The 16,385-nt window shown below is 48.9% G+C and overlaps 3 protein-coding genes across 3 annotated transcripts; 1 reads left to right on the top strand and 2 right to left on the bottom strand.

Annotated features, from left to right (window-relative positions):
* Positions 1–2,915: 2,915 nt before the first annotated feature.
* ags3 (alpha-1,3-glucan synthase Ags3) lies at positions 2,916–10,234 on the top strand (the record flags this gene model as incomplete). Its single annotated transcript, XM_057186478.1, has 5 exons — positions 2,916–3,263; positions 3,311–3,486; positions 3,546–7,465; positions 7,537–10,123; positions 10,186–10,234. The coding sequence occupies 5 exons, from the start codon at positions 2,916–2,918 to the stop codon at positions 10,232–10,234; spliced, it is 7,080 nt and encodes a 2,359-aa protein (XP_057043248.1).
* A 1,244-nt stretch (positions 10,235–11,478) lies between these two features.
* On the bottom strand, positions 11,479–12,933 carry N7518_005550 (Major facilitator superfamily domain general substrate transporter; the record flags this gene model as incomplete). Its single annotated transcript, XM_057186477.1, has 3 exons — positions 11,479–12,420; positions 12,475–12,725; positions 12,777–12,933. 3 exons carry the CDS (start codon positions 12,931–12,933, stop codon positions 11,479–11,481), a joined length of 1,350 nt encoding a protein of 449 aa, XP_057043247.1.
* A 598-nt stretch (positions 12,934–13,531) lies between these two features.
* Positions 13,532–16,020, bottom strand: N7518_005549 (Zn(II)2Cys6 transcription factor; the record flags this gene model as incomplete). Its single annotated transcript, XM_057186476.1, has 7 exons — positions 13,532–14,054; positions 14,108–14,269; positions 14,323–14,506; positions 14,561–14,715; positions 14,774–14,840; positions 14,905–15,779; positions 15,851–16,020. The coding sequence occupies 7 exons, from the start codon at positions 16,018–16,020 to the stop codon at positions 13,532–13,534; spliced, it is 2,136 nt and encodes a 711-aa protein (XP_057043246.1).
* Positions 16,021–16,385: the final 365 nt, after the last annotated feature.

The raw sequence follows: 16,385 nt of genomic DNA, 5'->3' as shown, positions 1-16,385 counted from the left end.
TCGACTTTATATTATTCCAATCCTATGTTGTACAGCATTAGCCCTGGAGGGGGCGCATATGAAGCACATTCTGTAGCCCATAGACTAATCGAATTTGGGTATGTCTGTAGACCCCACGATCTGATTTTCATAGATTGTTGAGATATTTGTGGATTCTCGCAATATATATCATGCCTTGCATGCAATCGGTTATGCACCTCGCCGTTCTAGGAAGCGGTTTTCGCCTTATGACTGTCCACAAGCACGATCCTATAGGCTGGTCAAGAATTCTGTGTAACTACATAGAGCTTTTCATGCGCCATGCTTTCGAAAGTTGCACTCCGCGCTAGCCGCGAAGGGTGTTTTGATCCGAGTACGGAGTACCCCGTGCGATTTGGGGGGTTTGGTCTTTTACCCCAGGCTCAAGTACCGGCAGTAAGGCAGCAATTGGCCCAGTGAACTGTGTCTAGGCCTTGTATTGTTCCATGGTAATATCTTTTGTGAATGATTTTTCAAGTGCACAAAAAACGTAGTATTGTGTGTGGTCTTAAAATTAAGCGAGAGGTAACCTCGTCTTTGAAATGTTAGAAGGTCAAGTAAGGGGCATCTAGTATTATACAAGATACATGAACGAAGAAGATCTGGTTATGTGGGGTATAGTTGTCGTGAATCGGAGATTGGGTATCCAGATCTATTTTGTGTATAAATTAGGAAGGCGGAGAGTCAGGCGAAAGGCAATATCAGCCAATGGTAAATAAGCCATTCACGCCTGTTGTCAGCCTCACCAAACCACCTGGCCAAATCCCTCCAAACCCGGCACAATACGGGATACCCTCGGGCCCCAGTTTACCGAAATGCGTTTCTGAGATCAGGTCGTCGGAACCGCCGACTTAAGCCCGCAAACCGAACAATGGGGGAACTTCGGATATCCGAGTTTGCTCATAGGTCAATGCCTAGGGCAAAGTAATGGGATGGAGGCAACTGGAGTAATGGCAGGGCTAAGTAATCGTGGCAAACCCACACACAAAGGAGAGTACAATTTGGTCGGTGAAAATTTGCCCAAAATTCGCTATCCGGTGGTGCCCCCAACTCCGGTGGGCCTGGGTTGGTGGGCTTGCCACGATTATCCTCTTTACCATCCTCCGTATAGGCTCCAGCGTGGCATAAGACATTTCCTCACGCTATATGACGATCGGCCCAGGCTAGATCAAATAGGCGCTAGCGCATTTCCGAACAGGCCACGAGAGTATCACCCAGATTGTTCGAATTAAGTGAACAGAACTGTGCTCCACTCTGAATTGGGGGCGTTCGAAGACAGCTATCATATGGATCCGCATGGTCCAATCAATGCTTTATCGCCTTCGGCTATATATAGCAAGACTCGATATATTTAAGCTACTCTTATCGGTACGTTCGTATCGGGTCAGCAAGTATCGCCTGGGTGTATATAGGTAGAAGTTAGAACGTTGCGTTCGCTTGGTATTACCAAGTAGATAAAATAAGCTTCAAACTCCCATTGTCAGTACGACCAAGAAAGCGTCGCAGCCATGCATCTAGAACCACGTCTGGGCCGCGCAAGTCATCCACGGATGATAACGCTGCTTACGTATATTTACGTACCTGAGGGCGGCAAAAGCAAATATCATGATTCTATACGATGCCCACGCCCCGTCACTGCATTAGTGGCATAGACTCCCCGGGATAAGATTTTTCTCCGGGGTCTTAACGAGGGGTGACGAATTGTTAGGTACATATGGGAGGGTGGGTTTGCTCGGTTCTATCTAAGACACGGGATACGAGATTATTAATCGGAGCATGGGAAGACATCTGAAGCAGGCTGGGAGGACCCAAGAGCAGGAAGACATATATTAAACGGCCAGGAATTCCAAGTTCTTAGAGTGGGTTATTTCCTGATTCACATTGGCGACGTTCTGGCGATAGTGGTCGAAAAAGCCTGTAAGCCAAGATGTGACGTCGAAGGCGGGCGGATCCGAATGGAAACAAACCCACCGTCAACCAATATACCACCCTGTAACCGAACGCCTGGGTTAAACAGGATGTCTCTCAGACATTTGGATTGTGGTGTATTTTTCATTAATTTTTTGGGGGGTGTTAGAGCCAGGTTGATCAAGTGATAGCCTCGTTTATATCTAATCGTCCCGTGTCTATGGAGTATTATAGGGAGTAGAATCGAATAGCTTGGATTAAACCCTTTTAATTAATTACAAAGATAAGCTTCGATGATTACCAGTTGCTTGCATGATAGATACACTTCAATATGAAAAGAACAAAAGAATACGAAGTACTGTGCTTGGACCTAGGTACATAAAAAGCCTTTTGCCATACAGTGATGCGATGATGCGGTGTGCTGATGCAGCTGTATGGCTAAGAATTGCACTTTGCATAAGCCCATCTTCGGGTCATGAATCTCCTCCTGAGTTGTACAAGACATAGATATAGACATAATATACACATACTATAGACATAGCATAGATATAGTCAAGTTAAAGTCCTTGGTTGGGCGCACTTAGACCACAACAACCCAAGGTCGCCTGCTCATAATGACTCAAATCCTCTGGATCTATCTGAGACATGGACCCGAAAAGCAGCCAAGCAGCGGCGAAAAGCCAGTGGATAGATAAAATCTCGCCTGGTGGGTCGTAGTGGACGGGACTATGTATAGTCCAAGCCACCCATCCGTTCGGCCCGATAAGGATGTGTTCTCCATAGTAAAAATATGTATTCACCATACAACATTAGTAAAAATTGTATTCTGTAAAACCTTTCAAATCACTATGCTGGAAGCTTGTTTCAGTTGATTCCTCGTTCCTTCACTCATCTTACTCTCGCTATTTGTCGAAAATCCATCCATTCGTTTTTGAGTCGCGCATCTTTCCGGCAGCAGGTTCCTGCTGATAACAGTGTAATATACGGACATGCAGCGCTCAGCTTTCCTCATACTGTCGTTTTTGAGCGTCTTTGCCTTTGCCTGGCCCTACGATAAACCACTCGCTAAATACAATCTCAACGAAAACAAATCCGCCGAAAGCCCCATCGATTATTGGGGAGCATGGCCGGACCATGATTATCACCCGTCGCCAGATAACTGGCGCATGCCTACATATACAATCTTTTTGGACCGTATAGCCAACGGCGACCCGACCAATGACGATATCAACGGGACCGCCTTTGAGCATGTGGTCAACTCCAATCAGATGCGCCATGGAGGTGATTTGGAGGGGTTGATAGATACGTTGGACTACATCCAGGGAATGGGATTCAAGGTTAGTGGACCCGGCCTCCTAATGCTTCCATCTCTAACACCGACAAGGTCATCTACTTCGCCGGAACGTACTTGATGAACTTGCCCTGGGCCTACGATGGGTACTCGCCGGTCGATACCACCCTCCTTGACATGCATTATGGAACACTGGATGACTGGAGGCGGGCCGTGGAGGAGATTCACAAACGGGAGATGTATGTCTTGGTGGATAACACACTGGCAACGTAAGTCATGCTCTGATCTTCGCGTATTTTCGGATGTTCATGAGCTGATCAAAACACAGAATGAGCAACCTCATCGGATTCAAAGGCCATCTGAACGATTCCGCCGATTTCAAAGCATCTGAATATGAAGTCCAATGGGTAACCGACCGAGAATATGCCGATTTCAAATTCGGTAACGACTATAACGAATCTTGCAGCTATCCCAAGTTCTGGGATGAGACTGGATATCCATTAACCACCTCGGGCGTCCAAAATTTGAAGGGTTGCTATAACAGCGATTTCGATCAATACGGAGAGCTTGAGGCATTCGGTAATTTCCCCGACTGGCAGCGTCAACTTACCAAGTTCGCCTCTGTGCAGGATCGTCTACGTGAATGGCACAAGCCGGTCCGCGATGTGATCACTCAACATTCCTGCCTCCAAATCGCGAGTCTAGATATCGACGGTTTCCGCTTCGATAAGTCTGTGCAATCGACCCTCGAGCCCCTGAGTGAGATGATGGCCGTCTACCGTGAATGCGCGCAGGCACTCGGCAAGAAAAATTTCTTCCTCCCCGGCGAGATCACTTCCGGCGACAGCTTTGGCAGTCTCTACCTCGGCCGCGGCCGCCAACCAAATCAGCGCACGGCCAATGCAGGCGCGGGCATCAAGATCACGAACAGCTCCGACGGGGCTTTCCTGAGAGACGACGGGCTGCAAGCTTTGGATGCCTCCGCATTTCACTATACCATTTACCGTTCGATGACCCGTTTCCTAGGCATGGACGGTAACCTGGTTGCTGGCTTTGATTTGCCTACCGATTTCATCGAAGCCTGGAATGAGATGCTTATCACTAACGATTTCCTCAACGCATTCACAGGAGAAGTGGATCCGAGGCATATGTATGGTGTCTCGAACCAGGATAATTTCCGCTGGCCAGCTCTCCAAAATGGCACAGATAAGTACCTCCTGGGTTTGTACATCATCACATTGGAGCTGCCTGGAATCCCTCTCATCTTGTGGGGAGAAGAGCAGGAGATGTACGTGTTTGACGCTACCGCAGCGAACTATATGTTCGGTCGGCAACCCATGACGTACCAAACCGCGTGGTGGACACAAGGCTGCTTCAACTTGAACACCTCAAAGTTCTACGATTTCCCCATCGAAAAGGGTCGCGATGGCTGCAATGATATCACTGTCACGTACGACCAGCGGAATCCCGCCCATCCACTGCGTAACATCATGAAGCGCATGTTCGAGATCCGTGCGCATTACCCGGTCGCCATGGATGGCTTGTACCTCGAAACACTCTCCGAACTGACAGAAGACATCTACCTTCCTGGTTCTTCTACCACCCCCACGGTCACTGGCCTTTGGTCTGTCCTGCGAAGCTATTTCCCTGCGGTACAAACAGACGCGATCCTGGCCAACGAAACTCTATGGCTTGTGTATCAGAATGGAAACTCAACCGTCACATACGGGGGCAACTGCAGCGATAAGAATACGTCCTTATTGGCTCCATTCGACTCAGGGACAAAATTGAAGAACCTCTTTTATCCTTACGATGAGCTCACCTTGCAGGATGGCCCCGCCAAGGCAGACAACGTCAACCTCTATGGATGCGTCAGGAAAATGGAGCTGCTTCCATGGGAATACCGGGCCTATGTCAAGAGCTCCAACTTCGTCGAACCCGGCCCTACCGTCACCGATTTCTATCCCGGACATGATACTCGGTTGCTATCTTCAGAAGACACGGGCGAAACCCTGCCCATTCAGCTTGGATATTCCAAGGCAATGGACTGTAGCAGCATCACAGAAGCCATTTATCTAAATTCTACAACAGAGAAAAACATCACCGCCGTGCTTGATACGGATAGTGTCAAGTGCGCCAATATCTCTGCCAGGACCACCAGCCATAACTTCACCGGCGAAATCCCGACTGTTTGGACATGGTCTGCAAACCTGAAGAACGTCCACCACGGAATCCACCAACTGACTGTCCAAAATGTTTCCACTTCCGGAGTTTACACCAATGCGACCGACAAATTCTTGATCCGCCTCGGCGCTTCTGACAATCCCCTGATTTCTCCGCTTGCCAATTACTCTACCAGCCTAGTGCAAAAGTCCAACGATGACCTTTACATCCAGCACAGAGCTGCCGGTGCGGACATGTTCCGATATACGGCTGATTTCGGCCTGAGCTGGACCGATTGGACGACTTATTCAGGTGGCAACACGACTATTACCATCCCAGCCTTCACAGGTACGGACGCCCAGAAGTGGGAGGGAACTCATATCCGGGTGCAGTACTTTTCGAGGCTCACTGGAAGCAGCGATTACCTCCAGGAAGGTGATTATGCGAGCACCACAGTCCGAAGATTCCCGCACATTTGGTTCAACGGCCCATATAACCAATATGGCTATGATGCAGGAATGGACAGCAAGATGAAGTTCGATTCCAAAACGTCTCGTTGGATCTACGACTTCGTCTACGAATGGCCAGCTGTGGGTCAGCTGAACGTTTGGGGCCAGGACAAGGAGGGCACTCCTGATAATACCGAGGTCTACGGTGACGTCGGCAACTCGTCTTCAGTTCAAAAGCTTCCACCGTCCTACCTCGCATCCAACGTCATCAACATCACCATTCTGCCACCGTTCCCGCATCTTGGCTGGACCATCTCCCTCAACGATGGCAACCTAAGGTACGAACTGATTCCCGTTGGATCTGGATGGGCCCAGTTGGTCCTCTTTATTCTTTTCTGGGTTATTCCGCTTGTTATGGGCTGCGCCGGTGTTTTCATCTTCATCGGAAACTTCTACCGGGTCAAACTCAACCTGAATGGCAATGCCATCAAGACCGAGAAGTTCCCGGTGGTGCTTTGGCGCAGAATGAAGGGAACGTTTTCCAAAGATAATGTCGAGGAGATCAATATGGCAGAAAAGGCCCCGCCAACAATCATGGGAATGGCAGGCGCGAGCGATCAACGACGCACTGTATTGATTGCCACTATGGAGTATGACATTCAAGACTGGAAGATCAAAGTCAAGATTGGTGGCCTGGGAGTGATGGCGCAGCTCATGTCCCAAAATCTAAAGCACCAGAATCTCATCTGGGTGGTCCCGTGTGTCGGCGATATTGACTACCCTGAGGATACGCCTGTTGAACCTTTCGTGGTGACGATCCTAGATCATCCCTACTCAGTCAAGGTCCAGTATCACGTTGTCGATAACATCACCTATGTCCTACTCGATGCTCCGGTTTTCCGCCAGCAGACCAAGGCCGAGCCATACCCTCCACGTATGGATGACCTTGACAGTGCAATTTACTATTCGGCCTGGAATCAATGTATTGCAGAGGTAATGCGGCGAACACCCTCGATTGATCTCTATCACATCAACGACTTCCACGGCTGCGTGGCACCGCTTTACCTGCTCCCGTCGCGAACTATTCCAGTCTGTTTGTCTCTGCACAATGCCGAGTTCCAAGGTCTTTGGGCTCTGAGGACCGCACAAGAGAAGAAAGAAGTCTGTGCTGTGTTCAATCTCCCAGTAGAAGTGGCCACAAAATACTGTCAGTTTGGCAGCGTTTTCAACCTGCTTCACACCGGTGCTAGCTATTTGCGATTCCATCAACGCGGCTTTGGCGCAGTCGGTGTGTCCGAGAAATACGGAAAGCGCTCATGGGCCCGTTACCCAATCTTCTGGAGTCTCGGCAAGATTGGCAGTCTTCCCAATCCAGATCCCTCCGACACAGCCGCCCTGAAGAAAGACCCCGATGTGCAAGTTACGGTTCAGTCTGCTGACGAGCACGCCAATGACAAAACCCAGGCACAGAAGTGGGCTGGTCTGGACGAGGATCCCAGCGCTGACTTGCTAGTATTCGTCGGAAGATGGTCTAAGCAGAAGGGAGTCGACTTGATTGCGGATGTTATGCCAGCTGTCCTGTCTGCTAGACCTAATGTCCAGCTGATCTGCATTGGTCCTATTATTGATCTTTATGGTAAGCTGGCCGCTATCAAGCTCGAGCGCATCGTGGAAATGTTCCCAGGCCGTGTCTGCTCGAAGCCACAGTTCACAGTCCTCCCCCCTTCGTGTTCTCTGGTGCCGACTTCGCCCTGATCCCGTCTCGCGACGAGCCCTTCGGATTGATTGCCGTTGAGTTTGGTCGTAAGGGTGCACTTGGAATTGGTTCTCGCATTGGTGGTTTAGGCCAGATGCCTGGTTGGTGGTACACTGTGGAATCCGACTCAGCCCGCCATCTCTTGCACCAGTTGAGGACCGCCATCAAGTCCGCTTTGGACTCAACACCGGAGACCCGAAAAGAGATGCGCGAAAACTCTGCCAAGCAGCGATTCCCCGTTCTCGAGTGGGTTCAGAAGCTCGAGGTCTTACAGCGGACATCTATTCAGATCCATCACCAAAAGAATCAACTCACTGTTGCAGGCACGGCACGAGACACTCAGATCTTCTGGGAGACGCCAGCGTTGCGAGACTCTGCACTGGTCACCCGCCCTTCATCATTCCAGTCAGCGACGGCTTTGGATACGCCACCACTTGGCAGAGCACCACAGCCTTTCCAGCCTTCCCTTCTGCAGCTCCAGGCTGTTGAAGCTCAAGAAATGCAAGTGGCTGAAAGCAACAGAGGTAGCATGCTGGGTCGAAACCTGTCCCTTGGTCGACGATCTGGACCAGGACATGGCAGAAAGCGTCTCTTCAGGAAGTCGCAGCGTGGGAGTCAGTTCACCGAGCCCGCCGACGGTGATACCACGGACGCCGACGATGATGGTACTGCCACACCACAGGAGAAACTCATTTCTCAAGAAGAGGCCATGGCAGCAGTTAATTCACCTATGGAGTTCGGCGCGCACCCCAGACACAGCAATCAGTCTGGCGAGTCAATCTCGTCGACCTCAGAGTCAATGCGTTTCATGTCGAGGGACCCCTCTCCAGTGAGACTGACTAGGGATCTTTCTGATTCGGCTGTACCCTTCGCTCACGCTCCGAATATGTCTGTCCTCTCCTTGCCTTCTGTTGTTAATGACCATGATCAACCCAATTTCCATCTGCAAAAGGTCGACCCGACCTTTACGGACAGCATGGGCTACTTCACGCGGCACTTTGAACAGCAGCTCACCAACCTCAACAAGAAAAACTCAATTTCAGATTATTGTATTGAGCTTTATCTCATGAAGAGTGAGCGGAAGTTCTTCTACATGTACAGCGATGCGCAGTTGAAGAAGCAGCCCAAAGAGCGACCCGTGACTGGAAGTGGCTCGGACAAGACTGACGAGCCTGCCCCGCCGTACAGCCTCGTCACAGAGGGTCACGAAGAGTCGAATGAGAACAATACAGATGAAATTGATCTGTGGCTCTCTCGTCTGGGATACAAGAGACCCATTGCCATCCAGCGCTTCATGAGATGGCGTGTCGGAAACTGGCCTGTCTATGCTCTATTCTTGGGTCTCGGACAGATTATCGCCACGAACTCTGCGCAGATCACCCTGTTGGCTGGCCAGATTGGTGAGACGGCAGTCAAGCTCTACGTGATCGCGGCAATCTACTGTGTCTCTTCCATTGCCTGGTGGTTCCTCTTCTACCGCTTCCCGTCTGTGATAGTCCTCTCTCTCCCCTGGTTCATCTACTGCATGGCATTCATCACCATTGGCGTTTCTCCGTTCGCTCTCTCGGACCTCGGTCAAGCGTGGGCTCAGAATGTCGCCGCAGGTACTTATGCCGCAGCATCTTCCAGTGGTTCCTTGTTCTTTGCTCTCAACTTTGGTGACCAAGGTGCCGTCCCTGTGAAGGATTGGATGTTCCGCGCCAGTATGATCCAAGGAATCTCACAGCTCTACACTGTTGCCCTGTGGTACTGGAGTTCCAGAGTCACTTCAGCGGAAGTTGGAGGTGTTTCCACGGTTGCCTTGAATTCCTGGAGACTCTCGGCTGTGGTGATGCCCATTGCCGCGGTTTGTTTCATCATCGGTATGCTCCTTGCCCTTGGCTTGCCCAAGTACTATCGCCAAGCACCCGGAAAGATCCTCTTCTTCTACACCTCCCTCTTCCGCCGCCGAATCGTCCTCTGGTTCTTCTTCATGGTCATCGTCCAGAACTGGTTCCTTTCCGCCGCGTTCGGTCGAAACTGGTCATTCCTCTGGTCCTCTCAGCACACCAAACCATGGTACATTGTCCTCCTGGTCCTGTTTTTCTTTATCATCCTCTGGATCGCTGTGATGCTCCTCTTCCGCTTCTTATCCAAGGAGCACAGTTGGATCTTACCCGTCTTCGGCCTGAGTATCGGTGCACCACGATGGGCGCAAACATGGTGGGGAACATCCAACATCGGCCACTACCTTCCATGGGCTGGAGGTTTAACTTCCGGCGCCATCGCATCCCGGTGTGTTTGGCTCTGGCTCGGCGTTCTCGACGAGATCCAACAAGTCGGATTGGGAATGATTCTCCTGCAGACTCTGACACGAGTACACGTCGTTTTCGTCCTATTGGCCGCGCAATCTCTTGGATCCATCGCCACAATTTGTGCTCGTGGATTCGCGCCAAACAAGGTCGGCCCAGCAAGCATCTCCCCCGCTGTTGGATCGTCGCTGGACACAGTTGCCAATGCGTGGTTCTGGATTGCCCTTTTCTTCCAGCTTCTTGCTAGGTTAGTGATCCCCCCCCTTTTCCCTTACTTATATTATGGCGTTGTACTGACTGTGATTTTAGCTTTGGTTTCCTTCTCTTTTACCGCCGTGAACAGCTCAATCGGCCATAGGTCAAGCACCATTCGTGTTTTGGCAATAATGCTGTGAATTTTGTATATATGGGAAGGAGTCAATTGGTTTTTTGTTTGGGTAATAAGGCACTCTTTAGTCTTTTGGTATATACGTGCATGGACTATCGGGTACAGCAGAATTTGTACTACATCTAGTTATAGTTGATAAGAATAATCCGCCGCTTATGCGGTTTTGTTATGTCTCTTTTACTGATATTTCCCCTTTAAGATATGTGAACCAACTGTAAGGAGGACTTTTCTGTGTACAACTCGGGCCTTCTAAGCATTCTATTTCCTAGATTTATGACCGACCCCTACATAAACATAACATTCTTTTCTAAATGCAAGATCTTTGAGATATTACTAGGTAACTTCTAGTTCACTGTTGAGCTCACAGCCCTCCGAGGTGTTACAAGTGACCGCCCACGTGATCCTGGCAGTACCGATTACATCATCATTCCTTCCCTCCTATCAGTGTGGCACGAAGCATCTCTATGAACAGAGGCTGTGTAGTTGATCGTATGGTAAAATGCAATTGAATTTTACGGTTTCTTAAATAACCTGTAATGGGTAACTAAAGAGTAGATTATTAGAATGAAAACTCTGTATAAAATTACCCCCTGCCCCTGTTTCATCCCAAACCCTATAGTTTTGACTTCCTATTTTCACCAAAAAACGAGTTAAATCGGAAGTAATTGATCTCTACTCAATATATCTTAACGTTTAATTAATACTACTTGGATGGTGTCATTCAGAAAGAATTATTTACAAAGAAAGGTCCTGCAAATATGTAGAGCCTCAGGTCGCCAACAATTTTCCGATAGCGAGTCTCCCAACGCTCTAAACGATGAAACCCCTATGTATGAAGATACAGTGGCGTTGCATGAGTATTTGCACCCCAGTACTTCCATTGTTGACCGCCCTGGCTATACCGCCTTTCGATTACTACTGGTATAGACCCCACTCGCATAGCAGGATTAGATGTGAGTGGATGCAAAATTCTTCCGGCAGAAAATAGAAGTACCCGGGTGCAAATACTCATGAAATATGACTGTACCTTAATCAAATCACAAACTGGTCCCCACAACAGAAACCTGGCCCTTTTTTGCTCCCTCGGTTGCAGAAATCGCAATTGTGCCTGTCGACTCGTCCTCGGACACATTTTCATCGTTCGCATATGGTATATTCTTCTCACTGCATTCCATTAGCAACCAGTCACCCATGTGAAAAAGAGGTAAGAGATCTTACCCGTTCGGGCCGTAAGTATAACGCATAACGAACGTCATAGCGACCAAGCAAGCAGCCATGACTGCAGAAAAAGGGTATCCTTTGCTAAAACGAGGTCCTTCCACAGTCGGGTACGTGAAGAGTGGGATCCAACATGTCCACATTGTGGAAATTGCAGTGGCCAGAACTAGCACGATTGCGCGCTCCTCGAGGTTGTCACGGTAAAGGACATTCATCCACCCATATAGTACAGACGATACCGCGACGGACGAGTATTGCACACTGTAAGCAAACCATTTGGCTCCTTCGGGCACATTCCAGATAGCCAGAATGACCAGTCCCGTAAAATTGAAGCTTGAAGCCAGGGTAATAGCCCAGGCGCGATCAAGCCACAAGTCCGTGCTGATATTGACGAAGAGAATGAAAAATATTCCAAGTGCCGGGCTGATTGAGTTGAGTTGGTTCATTTCCTCAGAGCTATAGCGGTGGAGGCTCTTCAACCACAAGAGAAAGGATGCCGTGTTGGCGCTAGAGTTGAAAAAGAATCCATCCCACATGAGAACCAGCCAGAACCGCTTCGACAAAAAGAGCTTTTTGCCGAGTGCCCATGAGAAAGAGGCGCTTTTGACTTGGGTTCCCTGTCTTTGTAGTCGCCTGCGAGCTATCTCTAGATCGTGTTCTGAAATAACAAGGCGGTTGGGCTTATCGACTGTCCCAGGATAGATGAAGTAGCCAACAAGCGCCATTGGTAGGGTCATGATAGCATTGATGATGAAAAGCCACCGCCACCCTGGTAGTCCGTTAACCCCATCTAGGTACTCGAGTGTGGCACCCTGCAGAAGACTAGCGGTCAGGTAGCCTAGGGTGAGGCCGACGTAGAAAGCTCCTCCTCGTCTTCCTATCTCGTTGCTTTTATACCAGGATCCGAGAACGAAGTGCACACCGGGGAAGTAGGATGCCTATCAGTGTGAGTGGGATAAATGGATTCCATTCGGTCAGTTGGGAAGTCATACCTCGAAGACTGAGACTAAAAACCTGTAAGCCATGATTTCTGCATAGCTTGTGGCTCTATACTGCAGCAGAGTAAAGATTCCCCACATGAGATCGAGAGTTGGGACGAGCCAGTGCATCGGCACCCGCGGAAAGAGGTACATGAAAGGCAGAAGCGCAACGACATTGCCAACTGTGAAAATAGTCTGGAAATGGACTAATTCGTTACCAGTGAAGTTGAGCTCTTCAGCCATCCCTGATAGATATGCATTGTCTGAATGGTGCAATTAGTACTAGTTCTGATGGCTTTTCCTGATTGACTTACTGATATTTCCCTGGTCAATGTACTTGAGCCAATAGACAATGAATGCATATGGGACGATCAGCAGATCTAGCTTTAGCACTAACTTTCTCTCTTCTGGCGTATCATCCGGAGAATACCAATGGTACCATCTTCGCGTGGGCGCAGTGGCCGGACTCATTGCGGTCATGGGAATGTGAGATCTCAAGTGCAGCCGTCTAATAACAGAAGTATGAAATTTTCGTTAAATCGTCGTAAAAATACTTCTTTTCCTACTAGAGATAAGCCTCTCTATAAGAACGATTTATCTAATTAGCTTGTTGATAGGGCGCGGTGTGAAGAATGTTGCAATTTGGGGGGTCGCTAACACCATCGTAGTCTTTTTAGACTAAAATGATACCATCGGACGCTCAATCAACACAGCAGAGGAAAACTTAAGCTAGGGAACTTTTATCCGTTCTTTCTTCTCCGGCTTAAATTGCTTTAAGGCGAGGACACAAATGAATTTTTCTGGGTGCGCCTATCACGCGCTAAAGTAATTGGTCATAACCAAACACAATGGATTCCCACAATCACTGGCGAATATTCAGCTGCGATTGCGTGTTTATTGTAAGATAGACTAGAGATCCGCGTGCGCCGATTTGGTTGTCAAGCGATGCGTGGGGGTAACTCTTCAAGCCCTAGGGCTGTTAGCGCCTCTGATTCTAAAGAGGAAATAGTAAGTGGGAAAATGTGTATGGAGTATAGAAGTCAGATTTATATTTTGATACTTGCAGTTCTCAGGAACTATATGATATGGCCATGTTATCCCAGTCAGGAACCCGTAGCAGATCAAAAAAGTCCGCTTGGCCCACTCCATGGCCCTCGTAATACGCGTCCGGAAGAAACATATTAGGAACAAACATCTCAGGAAATGTATCCAAGTCCTCGAATATGTTTCCAGTTGCCTGCGAAGTGGCCTGTGCTTGCTGGTTTGGGGTGTTTATACCATCACGTACCTGTCGCGGAGTGTTTGCGGCTGGTGTATCAGTTCCGTGCGAGCCCGGCCCTAAATTAGGACCTGTGTCCAAGAGACCCGGCCTGGATCCAGGGATAGTAGGTGATTTTGACGTGGACTTCAATCGCTCCATGATATAAACGAAAAGACGTAAAATCCACCCACTAACGGGCCAAGATTCTTGTAGAGACGTTAGGCCCAGCATACAGGTACGTGCTCGGTTTTCGGCGAGTTCTCTTCCAATAGCGCGCGAGGTACATATCGTGAAAACATGTATAGCAAGGGAGTTGAAGAGTGCCGGGATTCTGTTTCCGAGGGTCAGTCGAGTCTCATGCTGCAATTGGATAGACGATCATACGTGTGAATTTGACAGACCCTTCCCATTGAGAGTGAGAGTATATCTTCTATCACTCGGGTGACTTCATTTGCGGCCGATGAGGCTTTGAAAGGGTTGCCCCACGATTGAGACATGTCCAGGCCATTGCTATGGGGAGGCCGACAAAGGAGAATGACTCCAAAGCTGTCCAAGTCTCAGTATGATGTGCATGAAATCACGAAGAGGGAAGAACTAACTTGTACGCCATTAGTAGCATTGCTGACCATAGACATATCTTGCCTTCCGCGTCAATTCCAGTATATCTCAAAATTGTTGGCATTTGCGAGCGAAATTCATCCAGTTCTTTCTCGAGCTGAATCTTCATCTGTGAAGGATGATCGGGTTTCACCGCCGCATACCGTGAAGAAATGATGTTCCCGACTGTCCATTTGTCAATTAGCCTAACCGACATGAACCCAAGATCGGAATACTCACATATCGTGGAAAGACGGGCCATCTGACAAACGTAGTGAATTTCTGTCTCATTTTGAAACTCGCCCTCCAGGTCATGCGACGAGAGCATTTCCACATCGCAATCATATACTGAAAAGTGCTGTGGGCGGCCAATCGAGCTACTGACCAAGACATCTCTTATCTGAGTTTTACTAGGTCAGCAAGAGAGCACGACAAGATCAAGGGGATACTTACTCGTAAACACCACCATATTCGCCTCCATATTCGTACTCGGTGGCTAGACATATGAGACTTCGCTGTCCTGAGCAAAAAAATAAATTGTCAGTATACAAACACAATGAGCCAAGCAAAATATACATACGAACGATGCATGCCAAGGTTCTGGGCTGAGCTTATTGCAATCCCCAGCCAGTGCCACGAGTCTTTTTGATCATTGGGGCCGCCCCACCAGAAACTAATCAAGAAGGAAGCCACCACGTTGTTAATTTTATCAGGGTCGGAGTCAGTCTCATATAATGCGCGGGCTTGTTTGTAAAAAAGCTGGCGTGCCTTATAGCGATCTTGAAGCCCAAGAAGTGCCAAGTCTGCCTCATCACAGACCGTAACGGCAATCATGAGCACACCATTGAGTAGAAGTAACGATAACTGGTTTCCATTATATTTTTGTAGAAAAGTGGATTTTTCGAGAATGGGGAACGCTGGATGAAACCACTTGAAGTATATGGCAAGAAGCTGTTCTAAGGCTCGTTGGTCTGGATGGAACCATAGATCTCTGCTATGGAGCAGCTTTGTCTGCGCTTCAACCATATTTTGCTGACCTCTCATAGATGGATCGAATCCTTCATCGACAGGGAAATGGAGGCGTCTGCGGTAGTTGGGCGCACACTCTGTGCTGAGAAGGGGAGCTAGAACGTCGTGAACGACGTATGTCAGGCTAAAGGATTCGCCAAGAAAGAGAGTGCCTTTTTGACTTGAGATAGGCTGGGGTGTTGAGCTGACACCCTGGTCCGCGATATGCAAGTAGAACCTGCAATCACTGTCTTGATCAGATGCATCGAGTGTTCTTTGGAAGGAGCTAGTTGTCCGATCCTCGGGAGGCAAGGGTATTTCCGACTCGGCAAGATTGTCAACACCACTAGTAGGGGAAGTTGACGAGCGGGCTATTGGTGGTATCTCTTTATCGTTCTGAGAGACGTGCGATTTTCTGGCATTTCTTGCCCTGGGACCTTTGCGAATGTACCTAGACGCCGAATATTAGTAAAATTGCCCGGTTATGTTTTGGTAAAGATGCCTCTTGACACTGGCACATACCGCCCTCGCTGTGACTCTATGGGCACGCAGTCTGTATTGGTTGACACGCATCCTTTACAGGGAACTTCCTCTTGTGAGTTGCACTTGATCTTTTTTGAATTACATCGGCGACACGCCACGCGTGTGCGTCTCTGCTTCAGGCCCTCGGCTTCCCTGTTTGCGATATCCATTACCGTTGTTGGAAGAGAAGTCCCCGAGCAGCGGACCCCGGGATCACTTACAGGTCAGTCAAAATCTGGGGTGCATGCGGGGAAGATGAAGCCGAAGAGTTGATGACTAATCACGCGGCGATGATTGGAAGAAGCCGACGGCAACACATTCACGTCCTACGGTACGGAGTACATCCCCACATCCCACTTGACCTAAACGGTTATTGATTTATTTGGACCTCAAGTGATTGGTCAAATTAAGCGTCGGAAATGAGGCCATGGAACTTTCTCCGGGACTGATCGGCCCAACCCGCTGAGGCGGAGGCCTCCGTTCAATACCTCATTCTCAGCTCACTGGTGATTACCTTTGAGTATATTGCATATGT

This window comes from Penicillium psychrosexuale, assembly GCF_028828465.1.
Source record: "Penicillium psychrosexuale strain IBT 29551 chromosome Unknown utg000003l, whole genome shotgun sequence".
NCBI classification, from domain to species: Eukaryota; Fungi; Ascomycota; class Eurotiomycetes; order Eurotiales; family Aspergillaceae; genus Penicillium; species Penicillium psychrosexuale.
The sequence above is the reverse complement of the archived record's forward strand: the minus strand, read 5'-3'. Positions and strand labels throughout refer to the sequence as shown.